The sequence below is a fragment of the Myripristis murdjan genome, chromosome 16 (assembly GCF_902150065.1).
Source record: "Myripristis murdjan chromosome 16, fMyrMur1.1, whole genome shotgun sequence".
Lineage (NCBI taxonomy): Eukaryota > Metazoa > Chordata > Actinopteri > Holocentriformes > Holocentridae > Myripristis > Myripristis murdjan.
In genome coordinates, this window is record NC_043995.1 from 929,969 (window position 1) to 950,000 (window position 20,032).

Here is a 20,032-nt window from a genome sequence, read left to right on the forward strand (position 1 = left end):
TGTAAAGTGCCTTGAGATAACTTCTGTTTTTGATTTGACACTAGCACAAATAAAACTGAATTGAATTGAAAACAAAAATTGTTTCAGAGAGGCAAGATAATACAATAATTGTCCTTCTCTTACCACACGCAGAACCAGGCAGGATAAATGCTGTGTAGCAGAGGGTGGCAGAAATTGCTGATGTCTCTGGTAAAAATTAAAATGTTTGAACTGTACCTTCTGTAATATTAAAGATAGCCAATAACTGAATTGTAAAACTGAATTATTACCAAACTGCCAACAGTACTCCCACAAGTGATCCACAAGCAACCAATTAGGCAAGGTTCAAGATTAAAGGTTCATTTTATTCCATCCATAAAAACATAGAAATTGCAAAGCTCACACTTGCACTGTTGCATGCCCTGTTTGAAAAAATATACATACATACAAAACACAAGACAAATTATACTAAGCTCTTATAGTATTGTATATTCTAATACTCTGGGGTATAAGAGAGGAGATGTTGGTGTTTGTGTGTGTGTGTGTGTGATCTGTTTGTCCATGATATTCTGATGTACATGATGCTCCCTGTCCTCCATGATCTTTCTGAACACCTTGGACAGCCTATCAGTGATATCCTCCAGATATCTTTATTCATATTAAAAGATACAAGCTTCTCATTAAAGATCCCTCCCAAAAGTGACCTACACTTTCCACAACAGCACTCTTAATTATCATTGATGTTTCCAGATATTTCATTTCATTCATTTTTTTCCTCATTAATACACCATAGCGGAAGATGTGGAGCAGCAGATTTAACTCTCTAAAAGTCAAGACCACCTTTAATTTTATTAACATTTAACTTTGAAATTTTTTTTATCAAAGTACTCCATAAATGTAATTTCCTGGCTATTCCTGGCTATAACAACTTCTCAGATGATTTTCAGATAAGCCAGAAAACACTGTCATCAGCAAATTTAAGTACTAGGCATCGTTCATCTTGTGGACGATAATCTAAAGTCCCTGCAATTGCATTGCATCTGGCAAGGCTGTACTTAGGCTAATGCTAATATGACACACCCATACACACACTTCAGGGATCCTGATATAAAGTCTTTTCTGTTATACAAATATTACAAACATGCTTCCTTCTCATAAATGTGCCCATTCAGTGAAACCTCAGTCTGGTGTCTGCCAAAAACAGTTCCTCTTCCTCTTCAGACAGCTGGTTTCCTTTGACACTGGGAATATGTCCAGACACCACAAATAAGAAACAGGGAATAAATTCATGCACATGCACTGCTAATGACGGTATGAGTTTTTTTTCTGCTACCCTAATAATTACAGATATGTTAAGCAAATAATTGTTATTAGTTTATAAATCAAAACAAAAGGCATTTCAGCTACTTTATGTCCTGCCATCATCACCATGACATACTAAGCATAATGAGTTATGGAACATAAGTTTGCTAATGTTTTTGTGTAATATTGTCTTCACTTAAACACGTAGGTGGTATTAATATGGACTTGTTATGGATTGTAACATATTGTAAATTTAAGGACTCATAGGTGTTTCCAGAAGTTCATTTTTCCCCATTATTATGCAGATTAAAGAAGCAAAATCATTCAAAATGTAGGGGGAAATGTGAAACAAACAATAGGTCTGATGTTTAAATGATGCAATTAATACAACTTGAATAAATCACTCTATTGTATAGAGCATATACCATATACAACCAGGAAGATCTCCGTGCATTTCTCCACCAAAGCTATGCAGTTCTCAAAATCTGCTGTTTCCATGTCACATAGTTCAACAGATTTCTAGATGTCCAGATTCTAAATTGCACAAACTTCAGGATCCATGAGTCAGGCAGACTAGACTAACATATTCAACTACACAACCCCTCTGCCCCTGCTCTTTGGCTACTTGAGGAGTGGCTGTTGCTTCCTGCACAGTAACACACATAGCAGTTCTAAGAGTTTTATAAACAGTCTACTGTCATTTATCTCCCAAATGGTCAAGAACGCTCATTCGTAAGAGGGAAAACCGCTGAAGGTGCTTTCAAACCTAAAGCCTTGGATACACTGAAAATGTAACATATGCAGTCTGTGTGTGGAATGGATGTGTTGCAGAATGTAACTTTTTCCTGGCTACACCTGCAGCGCATGTACAGTGTAGGGTTGTATAAGTCAACACAAGATGGTGAGTGCTCGTTTTGGGATTGTGTTAGATTGTGCCTTCGGCTTTTGGGACCAGCGCAGCCTTTGAAATTTTTTTGTAGGCATTGGCAGGTGTAATAGTGTGTTTCCTTGGTCTGATTCAGATGTGAATTTTTTCATTCCGTCCTGTTAGCGTTCACACGGCCCTGTGTTAAGCAGACCACACTTTGTAAAAATGATATACGGTCAAGAAGGTTCTTTACCTATAAGACAAAATTTTTATGAGGGAGACTTCAGTTTGGAAACAACGGTGTATTGCAACAACAGAGAGACAGCAGAACAATGGATTAACAAGGTCTGCCGATGGCAATCCTGGTTTATCTTACAACGCTTTGATGTTCTTACCAAATGAGAACAACTGTTCAGTGTGAGAAACCTGAGCTCCTGTCAAGATAGCAAGTGAACAAAGCAGTATTACTTTACGTAAATAGGAGATGTGCTGCAACGAGACAATACCAAAGGAGAAGGCAGACCCTAACGATCACAATGTGTGTGAAGTAGGTATTTGATGGTGAGGTATAGATTTGGTGTTTTTATATAGGTGACACATCCATATATTTTTGCTGAACACATGCTAGGTTGTACTTACTATACTATACTGTACTTACTAACTATAGTTCCTATAGTTTAGGTCAGATTACGTTCTCACTTGAAAACAACTGTACCATGGTTCACTTGCACCTGTACTGAATCCCAACTTTTCATGTGGACTATGGTTCGCTTGTTTGGTCCAAACCAAACATGTGTTCTCACCTCTCCAAATGTGCCCAACTATCAGAATAAATGCACCATGGTCCAACTGAAATGGACCACACAGTGTAGGTGTGAAAGCCCCCTAAAACACCAATCAAAACCTAATCTTCAGCAAAATTTCTCTTTGTGGTTTTCTTTCCCATAAAAACCAATCCATAACTGAAAACACCAAATTAACAAGCAATCAGTGTGTGTAAATTATATCCGTCCCTCACCAGATCTCTTTGAGTGCTGTGTTGTGAGAAAGGGCCTCAGAGAGCTGTTTCATGCCATCCACTGTGAACTGGTTACTGATTAACCTGCAGACAAACATATGAAGCAGGTAAGCTGACAATAGATTATAGACAGACAGACAGATAGATAGATAGATCATTTAACAAAATCACACTGACATAAGTATTCAGACCATTTGAAACAACACTTGAAATTTAGGAGGAGGGCCTAAGTATATTATATGCACATACACTCACACACATAAATACACTACTCCCAAAAAGTTAGGGATATTCGGCTTTCAGGTGAAATTTCAGGATGAACCTAAAATGCATTATAACCTTTACAGGTGAACTTAATGTGACCTTCTGTAAACTTTTGAATGCACATGTCCAACTGTTCAGTGTTTCAGTACTTTTTGCACAAGTTGCTGTTCTCTAACAAGGAGTTTAACGGCAAATTCACATCAGGTGTTTGATGCTCCAGCTCATCGAGGTCGTATCATTAGGGAACGGCTGCTGGAGACTGGGGTACCTCAAATGGAGTGGCCTGCACTTTCTCAGACCTGAATCCCATAGAAAACCTATGGGATCAGCTGAGTCGCCGTGTAGAGGCTCGGAGCTCTGTACCCCAGAACCTCAATGTCCTGAGGGCCGCCCTTCAAGAAGAGTGGGATGCCATGCCTCAGCAGACAATAAGTCGACTTGTGAACAGCATGAGACGTCGCTGTCAAGCTGTAATTGATGCTCAAGGGCACATGACAAGTTATTGACACTGACATTTTTTGTTGTGGTATACCCACCACTGTTGTTGGCTTTTGTTTCAAGAAATTGTTTGAGATGAGGAAATCACCAGTGTATGCTTCTACTTAAATGCCCTACTTTCATGATATAATATCACTGTAGCGTGAACATTTTCCATTTTCCATAAATTTCACCCAAAAGCCAAATATCCCCAACTTTTTGTGAGTAGTGTATGTACATATATCGTGTGATGATGATAGAAAAAAACATGCCCTAATGGTCTAAACCTGTGTGAGCATCTGTTCTGATTGTCACACTTCACTGATTACTAAGACACTGGACAGCATCGGTTAGCACGTACAGATCACAATAAACTCCTTTCATCATTACATTTTGACTTTACATCGTTCTATTTTATATTTTGTTTACAAAGGTTCCAAATGAAAGGCAAAAACAATAACATAATTTCATTTTATTTGTCAAATACATAATTCAAAATGTAATAAGAAATTGGCCTTTCCATGTGGTGATTTTATATAAACTATTTATGTAATTTCCAGAAAATGTGCTATATTGTGACATGTATCTTTATCAGGATATGAAATGACCTATATCAGGGTATGAGAGTTAGGTCATATCGCACAGCCCTAGTCTGATCTATTGATGAATCATCTTAAGAATTTGATGCAGTGGTTTGTGTACACAGAGCACATACTGTATATATAGCATGCATATATGTTTGTATGCTTGCCATACCAAAGGTGGGACAGTCCTGTGTTCGCTCTGATCAGTTCAGCTAAGTGTGGAGCCACATCATCAGACAGCATATTCTGTACCAACCTGTAACAGCAAATAGATGCATAAACAAAAATGAACCTTTATTGACAAAAACTATGACAAAATATCAAGTTCAAGTTTCATCTCTTCGTTTTTGGGGAATTTTTCCTGGCCCACTCTGAGGATTAAGTCCAGGGGTGTCGTCCTGCTGTACCTGTGATTAACTTGTGGGTCTGTAAAGCTGACATGACAACATGACAAAGTGGCATGACATTTTCATCCACAAATAAATGAGACAAATGTCACAAACAAATACATGAAAACCACTCCTAAACATCCTGAAGTTTGGAAGGAATCCTATTATTAGTTTGTAGGGCTGTCAAACGATTTTTTTTCACAATTAATCACATTTTTATTGCACGTTTAAAATTCTCTTATTTTGCATTTCACAGCTGTTTTTAAAGCCATATTAACAATGTAAAGCAATTCTTACCAGTGTATCTTGATTGGGAATCAAATGAATGCAAAGACAGTTTCTGAACTTGACTTTCAGATTTATTTCAAATCAGAAGTACAATAAGCCTGAGGTCAAATCCAAATGACAGTATCTGAAAAATTCACTCAGACACACCACATTCAGAACTCCTGTCTAAGTGCTTACTTCTTCTCCAATTTCTTTTCTTTAAGCCAGTCACTAAGACACACCAGTCTTGTGACATTTTCAGTGGAAAGTGCTGCTCTTTTCTTGTGTGCTATGGGACCAGAGAGCAAGAACAGTTTCTTGCATGGTATTGTTATTGCACGTGTAGCCAAGCATTTCTGTACAAGAGGTGCCAAGCTTGGGTACATGTGTAGACCACCATTCCAGTAGGGTCCTCCATGGAGATGCTAGATTCTGCTCTGTACCGATCCAACGAAGTGTCAGATGCTGCCTCCTCTTCATCATTTGAGTTGGACTTCCTCCTTTTCCAGATCTGGGAAGCAGTGTTACTTTCGTCAACGATTATGATGACGAAATATTTATGTCAACGACCCTTTGTTTCATGACGAAGATGAGACGATGACAAGCTAAAAATAGCTCTTTGATGAGGGAAACATAACGAGACGTGTGTGTATTTTCGTCATGACGAGACGGGAAGAAAATGTCAGTAGGTGGTGTAGTGGACTTTCAAAATGCATTATTTCCTCCAATTGTGTGTGCAATCTGTCTGTCAAAAGCTCAAAATATGAGCAATGCATCCTGTGGATTGTTTGGTTGAGAATCTGCGCATCCGCGCCACAGCCTCGTTTACACTGTGGTGTACGCCGGAGACGCGCAGCGAACACAGCTGACAGGCTACAAGCCCACACCGCGGTTGCGACAGCGACTGGTGTTGGCGAACACAGCTGATATACAAACCCACACCGATCGCGGTCATGTTAGCCGCGCGTATCCGTCCAATGACACAGTATAAATGAGGCTACCAGGCAGCCTGCGCACACACACACACACACACACAGTAACACACGGGTGATGGTGATGGACTTGCACTTCCAAGTCAGTAAATTTACCTAACCTAAAACAAACAGGTAAATATAGACTAGGGATGGGTCGATACCACTTTTTCACATCCGATACTGATACCGATACTGCAGCCTTGAGGATCGGCTGATACTGATACCAATCCGATTCTTTTTGTCACTCTAAAAGTTGTTAATAATACGTGGATGTAATTTGCTTGATACTGACATCTAAAAACACCACATTCACTGTACAACAACTATTCTGGTCCCCTAAAGAAAGAAGGAAAATGTGTGACAACAACTGAAGTCGTGTGTAACACTAAATAAAAGTGCAACTTGGTGCAAATTTTGCATTTGAGTTAGTTTTATCAACTCGGAGTAGTTTCACCTGGAGTTAAGCGCGTGCACAACAGCTATAAGATGAGTCACCATGGCAACGGGGAAGCGTCGGGCTGCATTTTTTCACCTCAATTGAATTGGAAATCTTAATGTATTCATACAGCAAGTTTGAACTTTTTTTTTTTTTTTTTAAGTGCAACACCGCTGCAGCGGCAAAGGAGAGGGAGATGGCGTGGGACAACATGCTCGGGTCAGTGCGTAAGTTTAAATGTAGTCTGTTGTAATAACATTACAGGGGAAAACTGCTTGAATTAGCCTACTGCTGGCCTATTAATTTATTTCATTTAGGTGACGTGGAACGGTAACGCTCAAAAAGATAATTGTCTGGAAATGCTAAAACATCTATGCACAGTTTTATAACCATCTCCCGACAAATATTTAATTCTCTGCGCAGTAACACTGCACCTTCATCCACAGGATCTCTGTCGGAAGGACATGCCTTCCGACAAAGGCATGTCTGTTTTTTAATTATTATTTTTTAAATAACAGACGGCAGAACTAATATGCCACACCAAAACTCGCCTGCTGACTGAATGAATGAGGAAGTTAAATCCCGTGTGTGGCTGAAAGAGGGTGGACACAGAGAGAAACTGGAGGTTTCATGAGAAAAACCTGGTCCCAACCAGGTTAGTTTCATGGAGTCTGTTACTGCGGTAACTGACCGAGAGCTTAAGTTCCCTCCCTCTGTGAAACAGGCTAGAGTTACTCCTCTTTCTCTGCTTTGAGTTACCTCCCTTTGTGAAACGGAAAACTCAGAGTTTCCCTCATTTCAGGGTTAACAGACTCCCAGTTTTCACTAAACCTGCTTTGTGAAACGGACCCAAGATTTGCTGCACCAAAACAAAAACGGTTCGCTTTTCTTTGCACTCGCCTGTAAAAAGTCTCCCTACTCCTTTCCATGATGCTTCTTCAGATGCTTTATTAAGTCCGTTGTGTTAAAACGTCCAGTTTTGCTACCACCCCTTGAGACACTCATACTGCAAATGTTGCGTTTTTGTCCTCCATTAACGTAAAGTTACCAGAGGACATGACGACAGCTCTGCAGGCTTCTGCTCACGTGATGAAAACACAGGCACATGGCAACCATGGCGACAGCTCGTCTGTGTTACGGCATGTCGCGCAAAGTGAAGTTGAGGATATATGAGATAGCTTGGGCTTATGGATCGGATCGGACAGGTTCTAATAAAAAAATCCGATAACCGATCCAGTCATTTTGGCCTGGATCGGACCCGATACCGATCCAGTGGATCGGATCGGACCGTCCCTACTCTCTACATTACAGATCCCCTTGCATTACCAACCTTTCATACTCATACCATCAACTATATCCAAAAAGATCATATTACTCAACTGGAAAGACAGAACTAAAATATCCATAATCCAGTGGCTCAGTCTACTAACACTAGAAAAACTTACAGGCTTTCTGAAAAACAACATTGAACACTATGAAAAAACCTGGTCCCCCTTTTTATAATACCACCAACGCTGATTCCACTTACAACAAATGGTCATTCTCTCTCTCTTCCTTTTTTTCTTTTTCTTCATCTCATCCCCCTTCTTCTTTCCTGTTCTCATTTGTTGCCCTTATCATTTCTTTCCTCCGCATCTCTATCTGAATTATCCCAAATAAATATGTACTTGTTGTATATGCACATACAGACATGTTATAGTATTTGTAATTATATATAATCCAGGTTGACTAGGTAAAATACAATTGTGGGGGCAGGCAGGCCAGGTTGGCAGGTGGGGTTGGTGGGGGCCACCTGCCTGACTCTTGGGCTGTGGGTCAGGATCTCTGGTGGGGGTAGTGTGGGGCAGGGCACGGCAGGGCCCAGGAGGGGAGAGAGGGGAGGGGAGCGAAAGGAGGGGGAAAAGGGAAGAAGAAGAAAAGGGAAAAAAGGGTGAGGGGGTGGGGTGGTTGGGAGAAGGAAAAAGAAAGGAGAAGAGGAGAAAAAAAGAAAGAGAGATGTGTCATCCTTGAAGGGGCAGACTCCCTCCCAAATGGTGTGGGGGTTGCCCAAGGCAAGGGACACTCAACAATACAACACTGCTTTAAATAAAGACCTGAATAAGAAGGTAAGAAAACAAAAAAAAAATTAATGCCCAGGGGGAGTGGGGAGATTGGGCCCCAACCGGCCGGCCCCAGCCATCGCCTGCGTGGACTCCCCTTCATGTTGCTGGAGGGTCAGGTGGGGGCTCCTGCTTGACACTCCCCACTGTCTTGGCCTGGTCTCTCCCCCACCTTCCCCATATCAACATCAGGGTGGCCCAAAAACACGAAAGTTGGAAAGTCTAAGCTCCTAACCCCTAAATTGGTTGCAACACATGAGAAAACTCTGCTGGTGAATTTTTTTCTCAATCGGACAACATTTACCTCTCTCTCATCGACCTTGAAGTTTAGCCATAGACTTAACACAGTCTTTTTTCACACGTGAATAGGGTAAAAATTTTATCCGATAGATGTCACCATGAAACTTACTAAGCTGATTACTTATATTAAGCCAAACAAAAAATGTATTCCAAGTTCTTTGAAATTCTTTGTTTACATGAGCAAATTTCAAGTTGATCTTTAGCCACTGATTTTACAACGGCATGGAACGCGGCTCAGCCAATCACATTTAAGGATGGGAAGCACTGTAAATGGCAAGTGAAAGAAAGAAGAGATCCAAGAAACGCCCATGGCAATAGGTCCAAAATGAACTTGCTTGAGCACTTAGACCAGTGCTGAACCAAAAAACTGAGACCCACTGAGCAAGTGGAAACTTGGAAGTACAGAGGGTCCACATTAAAGAGGAAGGACCTTTTTAAGTTGGACAGTCACCAATACCTCTCACAGTTTACTTTGTTATTTATAGCCTTCTTCATTAACAAGTTGAAAACAAGGCTGAAAATGATTTAAATGGCTGTATCTCCTCAATACTGTGTTTGTGCCTGGTCAACCAACAAACTCTATGAAGCCACAGTCACAGATCTGACCAATTTCTGGTGCATTGTTTTTTCTATGGCCATGCCTAGGCAGATTTCCATTTTCTGTAAATCAATAAATAAAATAAGTCACTATCTTTTTCTATAGACACACAAAAAAGCCCTTACACAAAACATGACAAGCAGCACAAATGTAAGAATCATACTTTCATTGGCTACAAAACTTGCCTATCCACATAATCCAGTGTCACAGGTAGCTGGCATCATACTGGAGAGAAGCTAAATTGTCAGTCTAGACTTGTAACATGAATTCTCAGCCCTGACCGGCTGTATTGTTGCGCTGTGCAGCCACAAAGCCACAATGAGGCCCAGGGCAGGGCTCATTCCAACCTGGATAAGGGATATGACAATTTACTCATGCATCTGTTTGCACCAGGTGTAATGTGTAAGATGCAGCTATATCAACCCAGATGGCACAAAGTTCGAAGTGAAAAACTGATGCTCCGCTTTGCATAACGATACATATACCCAATATGACACACATATGTTTTATTTTTACCACCAGATGACTGCTGTTGTCATTACTTTCATATTGCTTGTGTTCGTTTCCTGCATACTAAATAAAGCTTGGTTGATTGACTGATTGACCGATAACATCCTAATTTAAAGGAAGAATGAGTAGGACTTCTCTATTGCGGTTTGTAAACACAACATTCAAAGTTGGCCTTTCCCACCAGGCTAAGCTAACTGCTGGCCGTGAGTTTCCTAGGATAGTGATGGAATGAAACGACTGCCCAAAATGCAACGTCACCATCCTTGGAAAAATTTGGCCTGTTCCCTGGTACCTTCCTGTAAAACAGAAAACCGGCCAACTCCACATCGTTCTTCATCCTCATCCTCTCCCTCAGTGCTCACCATCGGGTGAAGCCAACCCCAGATTCACTCTTGTTGTGGAACAAGCTTTGTCTGCTTGCTGTTTCTCCTTACTAGATTTCCTTTTTCCCCCATGTGCAATTTTCATAGCTTCCTATTGGATGTTGTACTACTGCTCTGGCACCACGCACTATGATTGGCTGGGAGCCAATTCCAAGTCCAGAAGAGTCCCAAGCTCAGCAAAACAAGAAAATCCAGGCAGAGGGCAGCGTCTCTGCAGATACACACACCAACACACACTTCTTGTGACTCAGAAGTGATGATTTTGAGAGGGATTATTTTTATACATTGTTTTTTAGGAAACTCTTACTTATTCTGCCTTTAAATATGCATAAATAGTGACAGTGCACTATAACACTACTTGCTTGGCAGTGCAGTTACTGTAGGTGGGCATTTCACCCTTTGCAGGTGTTCTTTGAATCATTATCGTTCATCATGTGTAAACTCTGTGTACTTGGCTTTCATCAACTAAAACTACAGTAGTTTTTGTCAAAAGGTAGACTAACAATTGAAATGGCTAAAACTAAAATGTGTTTTAATCTTAAGGCTAACACTAAAACTAAATCAAAATTGGCTGCCAGAATTAACACTGAGTTGTGGCACTGGCCCACATGCAGCTGTGCTATGACAACAACACAATCAATTATGTGAGACCAAGGGATGATGGTCCAGTGTGTGTCACAGGCCTACCAGAAGATCCTGAGGCGGCTGTTCTCCTTCAGAGCTTCAGCCAAGCTCTTCCCACCCTCTGATGTGATGCCATTGGCTGAGAGACTAGAACAAAAAGCATATAAGTTATGGGCACTTCCAGTCATTACTGGAATAAAACAAACAAAAAAAAGGAGACAGAGAAACAAACAGAAAATAAGGCAAAGAGACAGCAAGAAACTATATTTATAATTATTAAAATTAGATGTTCAAACATAAGATCACTGAAAGATCAGATCACTCCAAATCAAATCATCCATTCAGACCAAAATTATCACTGATAAAGAAAAACTGCTATCCAAAATCTACAAAATCATCTCCACATCCGAACAAACAATATCAATTCCCTCAAAAAAAAAAAGGAACTACATTTACACATTACAATGCTGACGTCTGGACCAGATCTGCACAAACATATTCTCCATGTCAACCAACACAAACATACAACTCATACAATATATGATAATCCACAGAGCACACAACACGGGGGAAAGGATGTTTAAAATGGGTTTTCAGGATTCTGAAAATTGCTCACAGTGTACACAAAACACCACTGGCACCTATATGTATGCCAAATGGGACTGGACACCAATCAAACAACTCTCAAAGTGCTGGAACAAGTTTGTATATATATATATATATATATATATATATATATGCGTGTGTGTGTGTGTGTGTGTGTGTGTGTGTGTGTGTGTGTGTGTGTGTGTATATGTGCATATATGTGCACATATGCGCGCGCGCACACACACACACACATAAACAAATAACTAACATCGACCAAGCTGTGGATGCTGCTGTGAGAGGGACTCACTTCCTCCAGGTTGGGGTACTCTCCTCCAGTCACATCTAACTAGGCTGGACTGGGCCCTGCAGTTGGCAAGCTCCCTCCCCATAGTCCAGGGGCTGCCACAGTCAGGCCCGGCAGGAAATCAGACCGTCTCCTTTCCTTCCCAACACCCGGTGTTGCTGCTGTCATCTCCAGTCTTGGCTTCATTCCCGCCTCATCTTTCCTGGGGGCGTGAGGATGGTGGCTGCCTGACTGCAGGGCCCCTCTATCTACTCCCCCTCACGTTACCCATCCTGCTCCAGCTTCCACTCCCAACCTCAGCCCCTGTCCCCTCACCCTTTCACCCTATCCATCCCTCTCCCTTCCCAACCTTTGCCCCACCCCTCTTCCTCTGGGGGCCCTTACCTTTAAGTAAGACACACTAGCTGCCGATTTTTGGGTTTGGTTTTGTTCTGTTTGTTTTCATTTTTTTCATTCTTTTGTTCTTTTGGTTTGTTTTTGTTTTTGTTATCTTGTTCTGTCCTGATAATGTGTGATTTTTGTTTTGTTTTGTTTTGTGACTCTGTCAGCCCCTCCATTCTACTTCTCTGCTTCATGATTTGTATGGTTTTACACTTGTATTGTCACTTTATTGCACAATAAACAAACAAACAAACATCCTATTTTTAAATCAAGTAAGTAACCTCAGTTGCTGATTTTAATTGGCTTGGTTATGGCTGAAGTCTCACCTGAGGTTGGTAAGACTTGGATGATTCCTCAAAGCTTCTGCAAAGGCTTTTGCACCTTCATCACCAATGTTGTTGCCCCACATTCTGAAATTGAAAACACGGAAAGGTTAATCTGAGGTGCATCATACTGACATACAACTATTGTGCCGAAATTGCAAAAAAAGTGATTTGAAATGGTAACAAACTCCTACCCAACGTCAAATATAGATGTGCTCTTCTGAATAGCGCTGGCCAAATATTTCCCACCAACACTAGTGATCTTGTTGTTGCCAATCCTGAGGAAAATGTCAAATTGACAATATTAATAAATTCAAAAACAAAAACATACTGGTAACATAAAACAAATATGTCCATGGTAAAATCAGTGACATACTTGACTTTTTGCAACTGTGGGCATTCCTCAATTATCTGAGCAACTAGTCTGGCTCCAACATCTGTGATGTGATTTTTATAAAGCCTGATGAAACGGAAACAAAGTCAAAGAAACATTTCAGTTATTTTCAGTGCAACCTTGAGTGTACTGTTGTTGGTGGTACAATGTAACACACTTTGAACTTGGGCAAACACCAATGGATTAGGGGCTTTAGACATGGAGGCCTTAATTAATTTCTAACAAGAGGCAAACAAGGACATGATGTGGGAGGGCAGAACAGGATGTACATCCATCCTTGTAAAAATGTCATGTTGATGCTTGTATTGTACACACAAGAGCAGCTGGGCCATTGTTGAACTGTCCTCAACTTCTGACTCAACAGTGTAGTATTTGCCTACCCTGGTGATAAATCAGAATCTATCTGATCAATCTAAATTTTTATTTTTTTTATCCTGGCTTTTTTAAAAGTATTTTATCCCACCGGTTGACCCAATAAATGGCAAATTGATAAAGGGGTGTACGACACCATCTTTATCTTGCTCACAAGACGTGGAAGCAAGCAGGTATGAAAAACAACGGAATACACTGATACACGGAGCACATGGATGAAAATGACCTCTATGATATATATGTCTATGTATATATATATATATATATATATGTAAATATACATACATACATACATACATATACACACACACACACACACACACACACACACACACACACACATATATATATATATATATTAATCTCATATTTGTGGCTACTGTCTGGCGGAGAGGACTCTCAATAGAACAGCTCTATTGCACTGGTGGCTGGAATGAGAAACTGGAATCATACGTTAACACAGGCAATGACTTTATTGATACACGCCAGAGTTGTTCATTCACTTCAAGCACAGACAGAAGTAGGGAAATTATTTGCTAATGGAGACAGAGGATTGCTGTCCTGCTGTGAGTTCAGTACATTTACTATTTAAATTTTGATTGTATTTTTTTTTATCTTTTACCAATGTCTAAAATCACTTGATGGTTTAAAATTCAACAACAACTGCAAACCATTTTCAAAGCTGATCAAAGCTTCACAAGTTAAGTGAGTCAGGAAAATGAGCTGTGCAATGAGCACTCATTTCAGCACAGACAAGTGCAATCAGCTTGTACTGTTTTTGGCCCACCTGGGAGCGGACGCCTATGCGTCACCATGTTGGTGTGCTGGTCAGCAGTTGGGGTATATCTCCAAATCCAAATGATGGATCACTATGAAATTTGGTGTAAACATTTGTAACCTAGGGGATGACACCTGTCAATTTTGATGATCCTATAACTAGTGGTGTCAAGAGATTAAAAAAATTGAGAGATTAATTAATTATGATCTTTAATTAATTGATCTAATTAATCTCTTTTTTAATCTCACCTAAAATTGCTGAGAAAAGCCCTCAACTTGAGGTATTTCCCTTTAAATTCATTACATTATTGTAGCAGATCAGTCCGATGCGGGTCGGGGGGACGACCCCTCTTTTTCAAGACCCTTTTTTGGGAAAAAAAAAAAAAAAAAAAAAAAAAAAAATTATATGGACAAAATCTTGTTTGAATAAAAAAGCCACCGGTCGGCATCAGGCGAGCCGGCCGCGGCACCGGGTCTGGTCTGCCGGATCTGACAGGTGAGCGGCGCACACATAGCCTACTGCCATATCAATTTTTGTTCATACGCGGCTGCAATGACTGCGCAATGCGGCCATTCGCCGGTAATCGCGGCATCAGGCGAGCCTACCTACTGGTTTACATATACACAATACATGTGTATTTGCTTAGACCCCCAATATTAGACGAGGGCGTTTTTTCAGGGCATTTTCAATGGAAAAAATATTGTCTTATATTTGGATAAATACGGTAATGTATTAACTTCGATCACGCAACCTTTTCTTCCACCTCCTCTCCTCTCCTCTCCTCCACAGTCAGACACACACACACACGAGTCGCGACACCCCCTCCTCCACATGCGCTGCCTGTTTACAACGGACTCGGACTGTTGGGGCGGGTGTTAATCAAAACAAACCAATCATGTCTTCACCTCTTCACAGGTTGCTGGCCTCTGATTGGCCTGGCCTGTCTCTCTGACTTAAAAAAAAAAAAAAAAAAAAAAGATCAGACTGGTGAGGCCAGCCGGACCGGACCGACAGCTGATTGGCCTGCCGGCGACCTGTTTAAAAAAAAAAAAAAAAAGACGGGCAGGCCACCGGGCCAGTGACAGGCCGGCGCTTCGGGAAATCTCCCGATGTACAGTTCGGGCCTGACAATAGGAGCCTATCAGCTTATGCTAAACAAGCCCAAACACAAAAAGTAAAGTTAGAGATTAAAAATTAGATTAACTCGATTAAAAAACATAACGCGCTAAATATGACTGTAATTAATTAATCTCAATTAACGCGATAATTTGACACCACTACCTATAACCTTTATTCTGGCGCCACCAGGAGGTAACATAGTTAGTACTGCACACTAATAATTTTTCTCTCCTAGATATTGCACGATCAACTGTAAGTGGTATTACTGCAAAGTGGAAGTGTTTAGGAACCACAGCAACTCAGCCACAAAGTGGCAGACCGCCGAAAGTTACAGAGTGGGGTCGCCATTGCTGAGCCACACAGTGCGTAAAAGTCACTGACGTGCTGTTGACTCAGTAACTGCAGAGTCCAAACCTCCTCTGGCATCAACATCAGCACAAAAACCAAGTGCCAGGAGCTTCATGGCATGGGTTTCCATGGCGAAGCAGCCGCATGCAAGCCTTACATCATCAAGCACAATGCCAAGTGTCAGATGGAGCGGTGTAAAGCACGCTCCCACTGGACTGGAGTGGTGGAAGCATGTTCTGTGGAGTGACAAATCACGCTTCTCTATCTGGCGGTCTGATGGACGAGTCTGGGTTTGGCGAATGCCAGTAGAACGATCCCTGCCTGACTGCATTGTGCTGACTGTAAAGTTTGGTGGAGGAAGGACAATGCTATGGGCTTGTTTTTCAGCTTACCATGACTGCATTTTGCCCACTGTAAAGTGTGGCCGAGGAGGGGTAATGCTATGGGCTTGTTTTTCAGCTTACCATGACTGCATTTTGACCACTGTAAAGTGTGGCCGAGGAGGGATAATGCTATGGGCTTGTTTTTCAGCTTACAAGACATTTTGGACAATTCTCTGCTTCCAACTTTGTGGGAACAGTTAGGGGAAGGCCCTTTTTTGTTCCAGTATGACTGTGTCCCCGTGCACAAAGCAGCTCCATAAAGGCATGGTTGGGTGAGTTTAGTGGGGAAGAAATTGACTGGCCCGCACAGAGCCCTGACCTCAACCCCATCCAAAACCTTTGGGATGAAATGGAACAGAGATTGCGAGCCAGAACCTCACGTCCAACATCAGTGTCTGACCTTACAAATGCTCTTCTGGATGAATGTGCAGAAATTCCCACAGACACAAAACCAAAATCTTGTACAAAGCCCTCCTAGAAGAGAAGAAGCTGATACAACCCCATATTAACGCGTATGGATTTAGAATGGCATGTCATGAAAGCTCCTGTAGGTGTAATGTGTGGGTGGCCCAATACTTTTGTCCATATAGTGTAAGCTAAATATCAACAAATGTTCAGGAGAATGTCAATAGCCATAAATTATATTTCAACAACATAAAGACATATTTTCTAACTGGGCTACAGGACAAAAAAAATGATGACCAATCACAGTGCTGGTGGGCTTATCTTGCCTAGAACTCAGAAGTTATATGTCAATTGATACTCACTATCAAAAAAGTGCCAACAATTTCTTTAATTAAATATGTGTTCCACTTGTGCGGTTTTAACAACCATAATGCTGAACACTGCAGGCTGTTCTATTTAAGTACAGTGAACTAACATACATAATTGAAATGCTTACACACCCCAGGATCTTCACCACTTTGTGCTTACAAAGCTCCTCTGCCAGAACCTCAACACTGCTGTCTGAGAGTTCATTGACACAAAACCTGGGGGGAAATTGTTTTGCATATTGTTAAATTTTAAGGTTGGAAGTTGTTAATATCTGTTAATAGTTAATATAACAGTTATCTGTCATTAGTGGAAAATAAAACCTTGGTTTGGGCCATATCTGTGCTGCTTACCTCACCACTGTCATCTTGCAGAAGGATGGTTGCAGTTGCTTGACTCCATAGTCACTGATGTTGTTGTTATCCATGTCAAGTCCCAGCAACTTCTGCCGATGCTGCAATACAAAGTTAATGGCAGTGCAGTCGCCTGAGTACACATTACAGTAGCCCAGCTTAAGGAAGTTGGCTGTGATGCCCTTTGCTGTCATCCTGGCCACATCTTTGCTTCCTGTCTCAAAGATACACCTCAGCATCCATAGGAAACTGGGCAAAACATGAACCCTCCTGCCCTCATCACTTGAGTAGTGTGGCAGGCCATGGAGATGGGACTTTACACTGGTAGAAAGGTATTGTTTTAGAAATGCCCGTTTTTTCTTCAACAGCAGTGGAGGTACCATATGCTCCATCAAGCCAGTGTGGGCCTTGGAAAGCAATCCACACAGGAAAAGATTAGCAAACTGAAGGTGCTCTTTACTTTTGAATGGATCCTTTCCTCTCACTGCTGAGGACCCACTAATGCAGGAGGCACAAGGCAGACAAAATGTTTGCCTTGTCCTACTACACTCTGTAAAGAACTTGAGGAGGGAGCTCACAGGACCCTGGTCATCCAACACAAGATAAAATGCAGCCAAGAAAGACTGTAGGGTTTTGTGGAGGAACTCAAAGGTGGCAGGGCTTCCACAGGCATCATACTGGCTGACAGGTCGGAGAAAGCCAATGAGCAGATCTTCCTCCATAAGGCCACAACTAGTAATCTCCTCTTGGTTGAAAATAAGGTGACCTCTCTCCATACCTTGAAAGGCCAGCTTAGCAAAGGCTGCAAAGGATTTCAGCCCTGCTTTGAATGTCTCTGAGGAGCACCTAGTGCTTCTCTTAAGGATGCCTGGTGGATGCAAGCTCAAGCGGCTGAGGAAAACCTCAGACAACAGGAGGAAAATGTCAGTGAGTGTGACACAGGTTTCAGGCAGTTCAAAAGTATCATGCATGGTGTACAGGTGCTTGAAGCTCTTGAATACAATCCAGCAGAAGAGTGGGGTAGAACAGAGGCCAGAGAGATGTGGGCTAGCATCCAGCTGTACTAATACTAGGTTGTGATGTTCCTGCTCCTTGAAGTGCAGATGAGCATAAGTCTTTAGGTGCACTGGGGAGAATCCTCGGAGAACTACCTTCTTTCTGATCACCCTACTCTGGACTGGAGTCCCTGTCCGGGCCGTTAGCACCTTCTGGGAACCGTTCAGAAGTTTCCCACACAATATGTTGATGAGCAAGAGGAGGGGATGTGCCCTCTCCTCTGGTGACACAACCTCAGGCACATTCATCAGGGTTAGCTCCTCCTGGATCTCATCAAAGCCATCAAATGTAAAAAGAGCTTTCTCTGGGAAGCGTACAATGTAATTAAACACCTCATTATCTGGATCTTGGTCTGGATAGCAGTTGTATTTGAAGAGCAAGTCCCTGAGGGAGATTTCATCTGTGTCTCTGAATGTACTGAACATCCTGCAGCGGAACTTGAAGAGGAACATAATATCTGTCTGCAGCTCCCTCTTGGACCAGAGATTCTGGAGCTTCTGCAGAAGAATGGACTTGCCCATTCCAGCATCCCCTGTCACATAGATTGTTTCAGCATGTGGATTGAAGACCCCCTGTTCCCCAAGGAGCTCAACCGGACTCTCCAGGAAGCCAAGGCTCTCATTCCGATCATCAAACAATTCCATCTGTGTGTCAGTGTAGAGGTCCTCCAGCATGGTCTCCTCTCGCTGGCCATATGACATGATGAAGCAGGTGTCTCGACCAATTTCATGCCTCAGTTTCTCACAGTACCTACTGACTGAGAGGGAATTGAACTGATGAGTTACTGCAATACCCAAAGCCTATCCCAAAAGCATTAGTTTATCACCAAGGAAGATCTTAATTTTTTGTTGTTTAGCTCAGGATCAAAGGATTTTATCCTATCTACACCACAATGTCACTGATTTTCTCTGGGTACTAACTAAAACTTCTGTCCCAAATTACCTACTGTGTATTGAGTTAATTCTGACATCGTAGCGATATTTTAATGTGTGGCTCAACATCTGGTATTTCATGCAGTTACTGACTTACAAGGAAAGTACACGAAGTACAGATGCAGCATTATACATCTGCTGCAAGAGAATGCATCCATTATAATCAATTGAAGCTGCTCCTCTTACCACAGAAGCCGGGCAGGCAGCATGCTACTGGTCTCTAATTTTTCATGGCAGTTCTATAGTTTTTTTCTCTATGCGCAGCTGAGCAGCCATTAAATGGATAGAAACTACCCACAACTGTACAAAAATGAGTAAAATCTGTTAAAAATTCATTTTGTGCTTTTTCCATGCATATCACCACAATAATTCAATACTCAGTTCTTAGCCCACATTCTGTCTACTGCTATGCCCTGCATAACCAACTGCATTATCACAAGGCAAAATAGCTTGAAATCCTCGCTCAAAACTGTATTTATGTAAACATGCCTTTCATTCCTGTATACAACAGAACCACTGTTGGTGTAGCAGGTAAAAAAAAAAATCCTCTACATTCCAACCCGCTCCCACAATATGTTGCATCCATGGATAGTGGAAATCACGTGTAATGAACATGAAATGCAAGAGCCATTTAAAGCAGAGGGGTTGAGCAGCACCACCATTTAGATTAGATTAGATGGAACATGGATGATGATGGATGATGTACATATGGAAATTTAGTTGATGCATCAGCAAAAGGAATTCGTGTCCCAAAAGCACACTAAGTACTCATTATAACCACGTTTTGAGTATGGAGAGTGTCCATACTGTTAAGTGAAAACGTACTATAGTCAATAATGTTAATATACATACACAATT

General features: G+C 41.5%; 1 protein-coding gene across 4 annotated transcripts in view; it reads right to left on the reverse strand.

Annotated features, from left to right (window-relative positions):
• Nucleotides 1–387: 387 nt before the first annotated feature.
• The window catches only part of nod1 (nucleotide-binding oligomerization domain containing 1), a 27,566-nt gene continuing 7,921 nt past the window's right edge, over nt 388–20,032 (reverse strand). For 3 of the 4 annotated variants that reach the window (XM_030071490.1, XM_030071488.1, XM_030071489.1), the window contains exons 5-13: nt 17,187–18,999; nt 16,968–17,051; nt 13,045–13,128; nt 12,863–12,946; nt 12,672–12,755; nt 11,136–11,219; nt 4,665–4,748; nt 3,168–3,251; nt 388–1,220 (exon numbers count right to left, since the gene is read on the reverse strand). In XM_030071490.1, coding sequence (XP_029927350.1) covers nt 1,148–1,220; nt 3,168–3,251; nt 4,665–4,748; nt 11,136–11,219; nt 12,672–12,755; nt 12,863–12,946; nt 13,045–13,128; nt 16,968–17,051; nt 17,187–18,999 — 2,474 coding nt within the window. In that variant the 3' untranslated portion in view covers nt 388–1,147. The remainder of the gene's footprint in view (nt 1,221–3,167; nt 3,252–4,664; nt 4,749–11,135; nt 11,220–12,671; nt 12,756–12,862; nt 12,947–13,044; nt 13,129–16,967; nt 17,052–17,186; nt 19,000–20,032) is intronic. The other variant, XM_030071491.1, reaches the window with a different exon arrangement.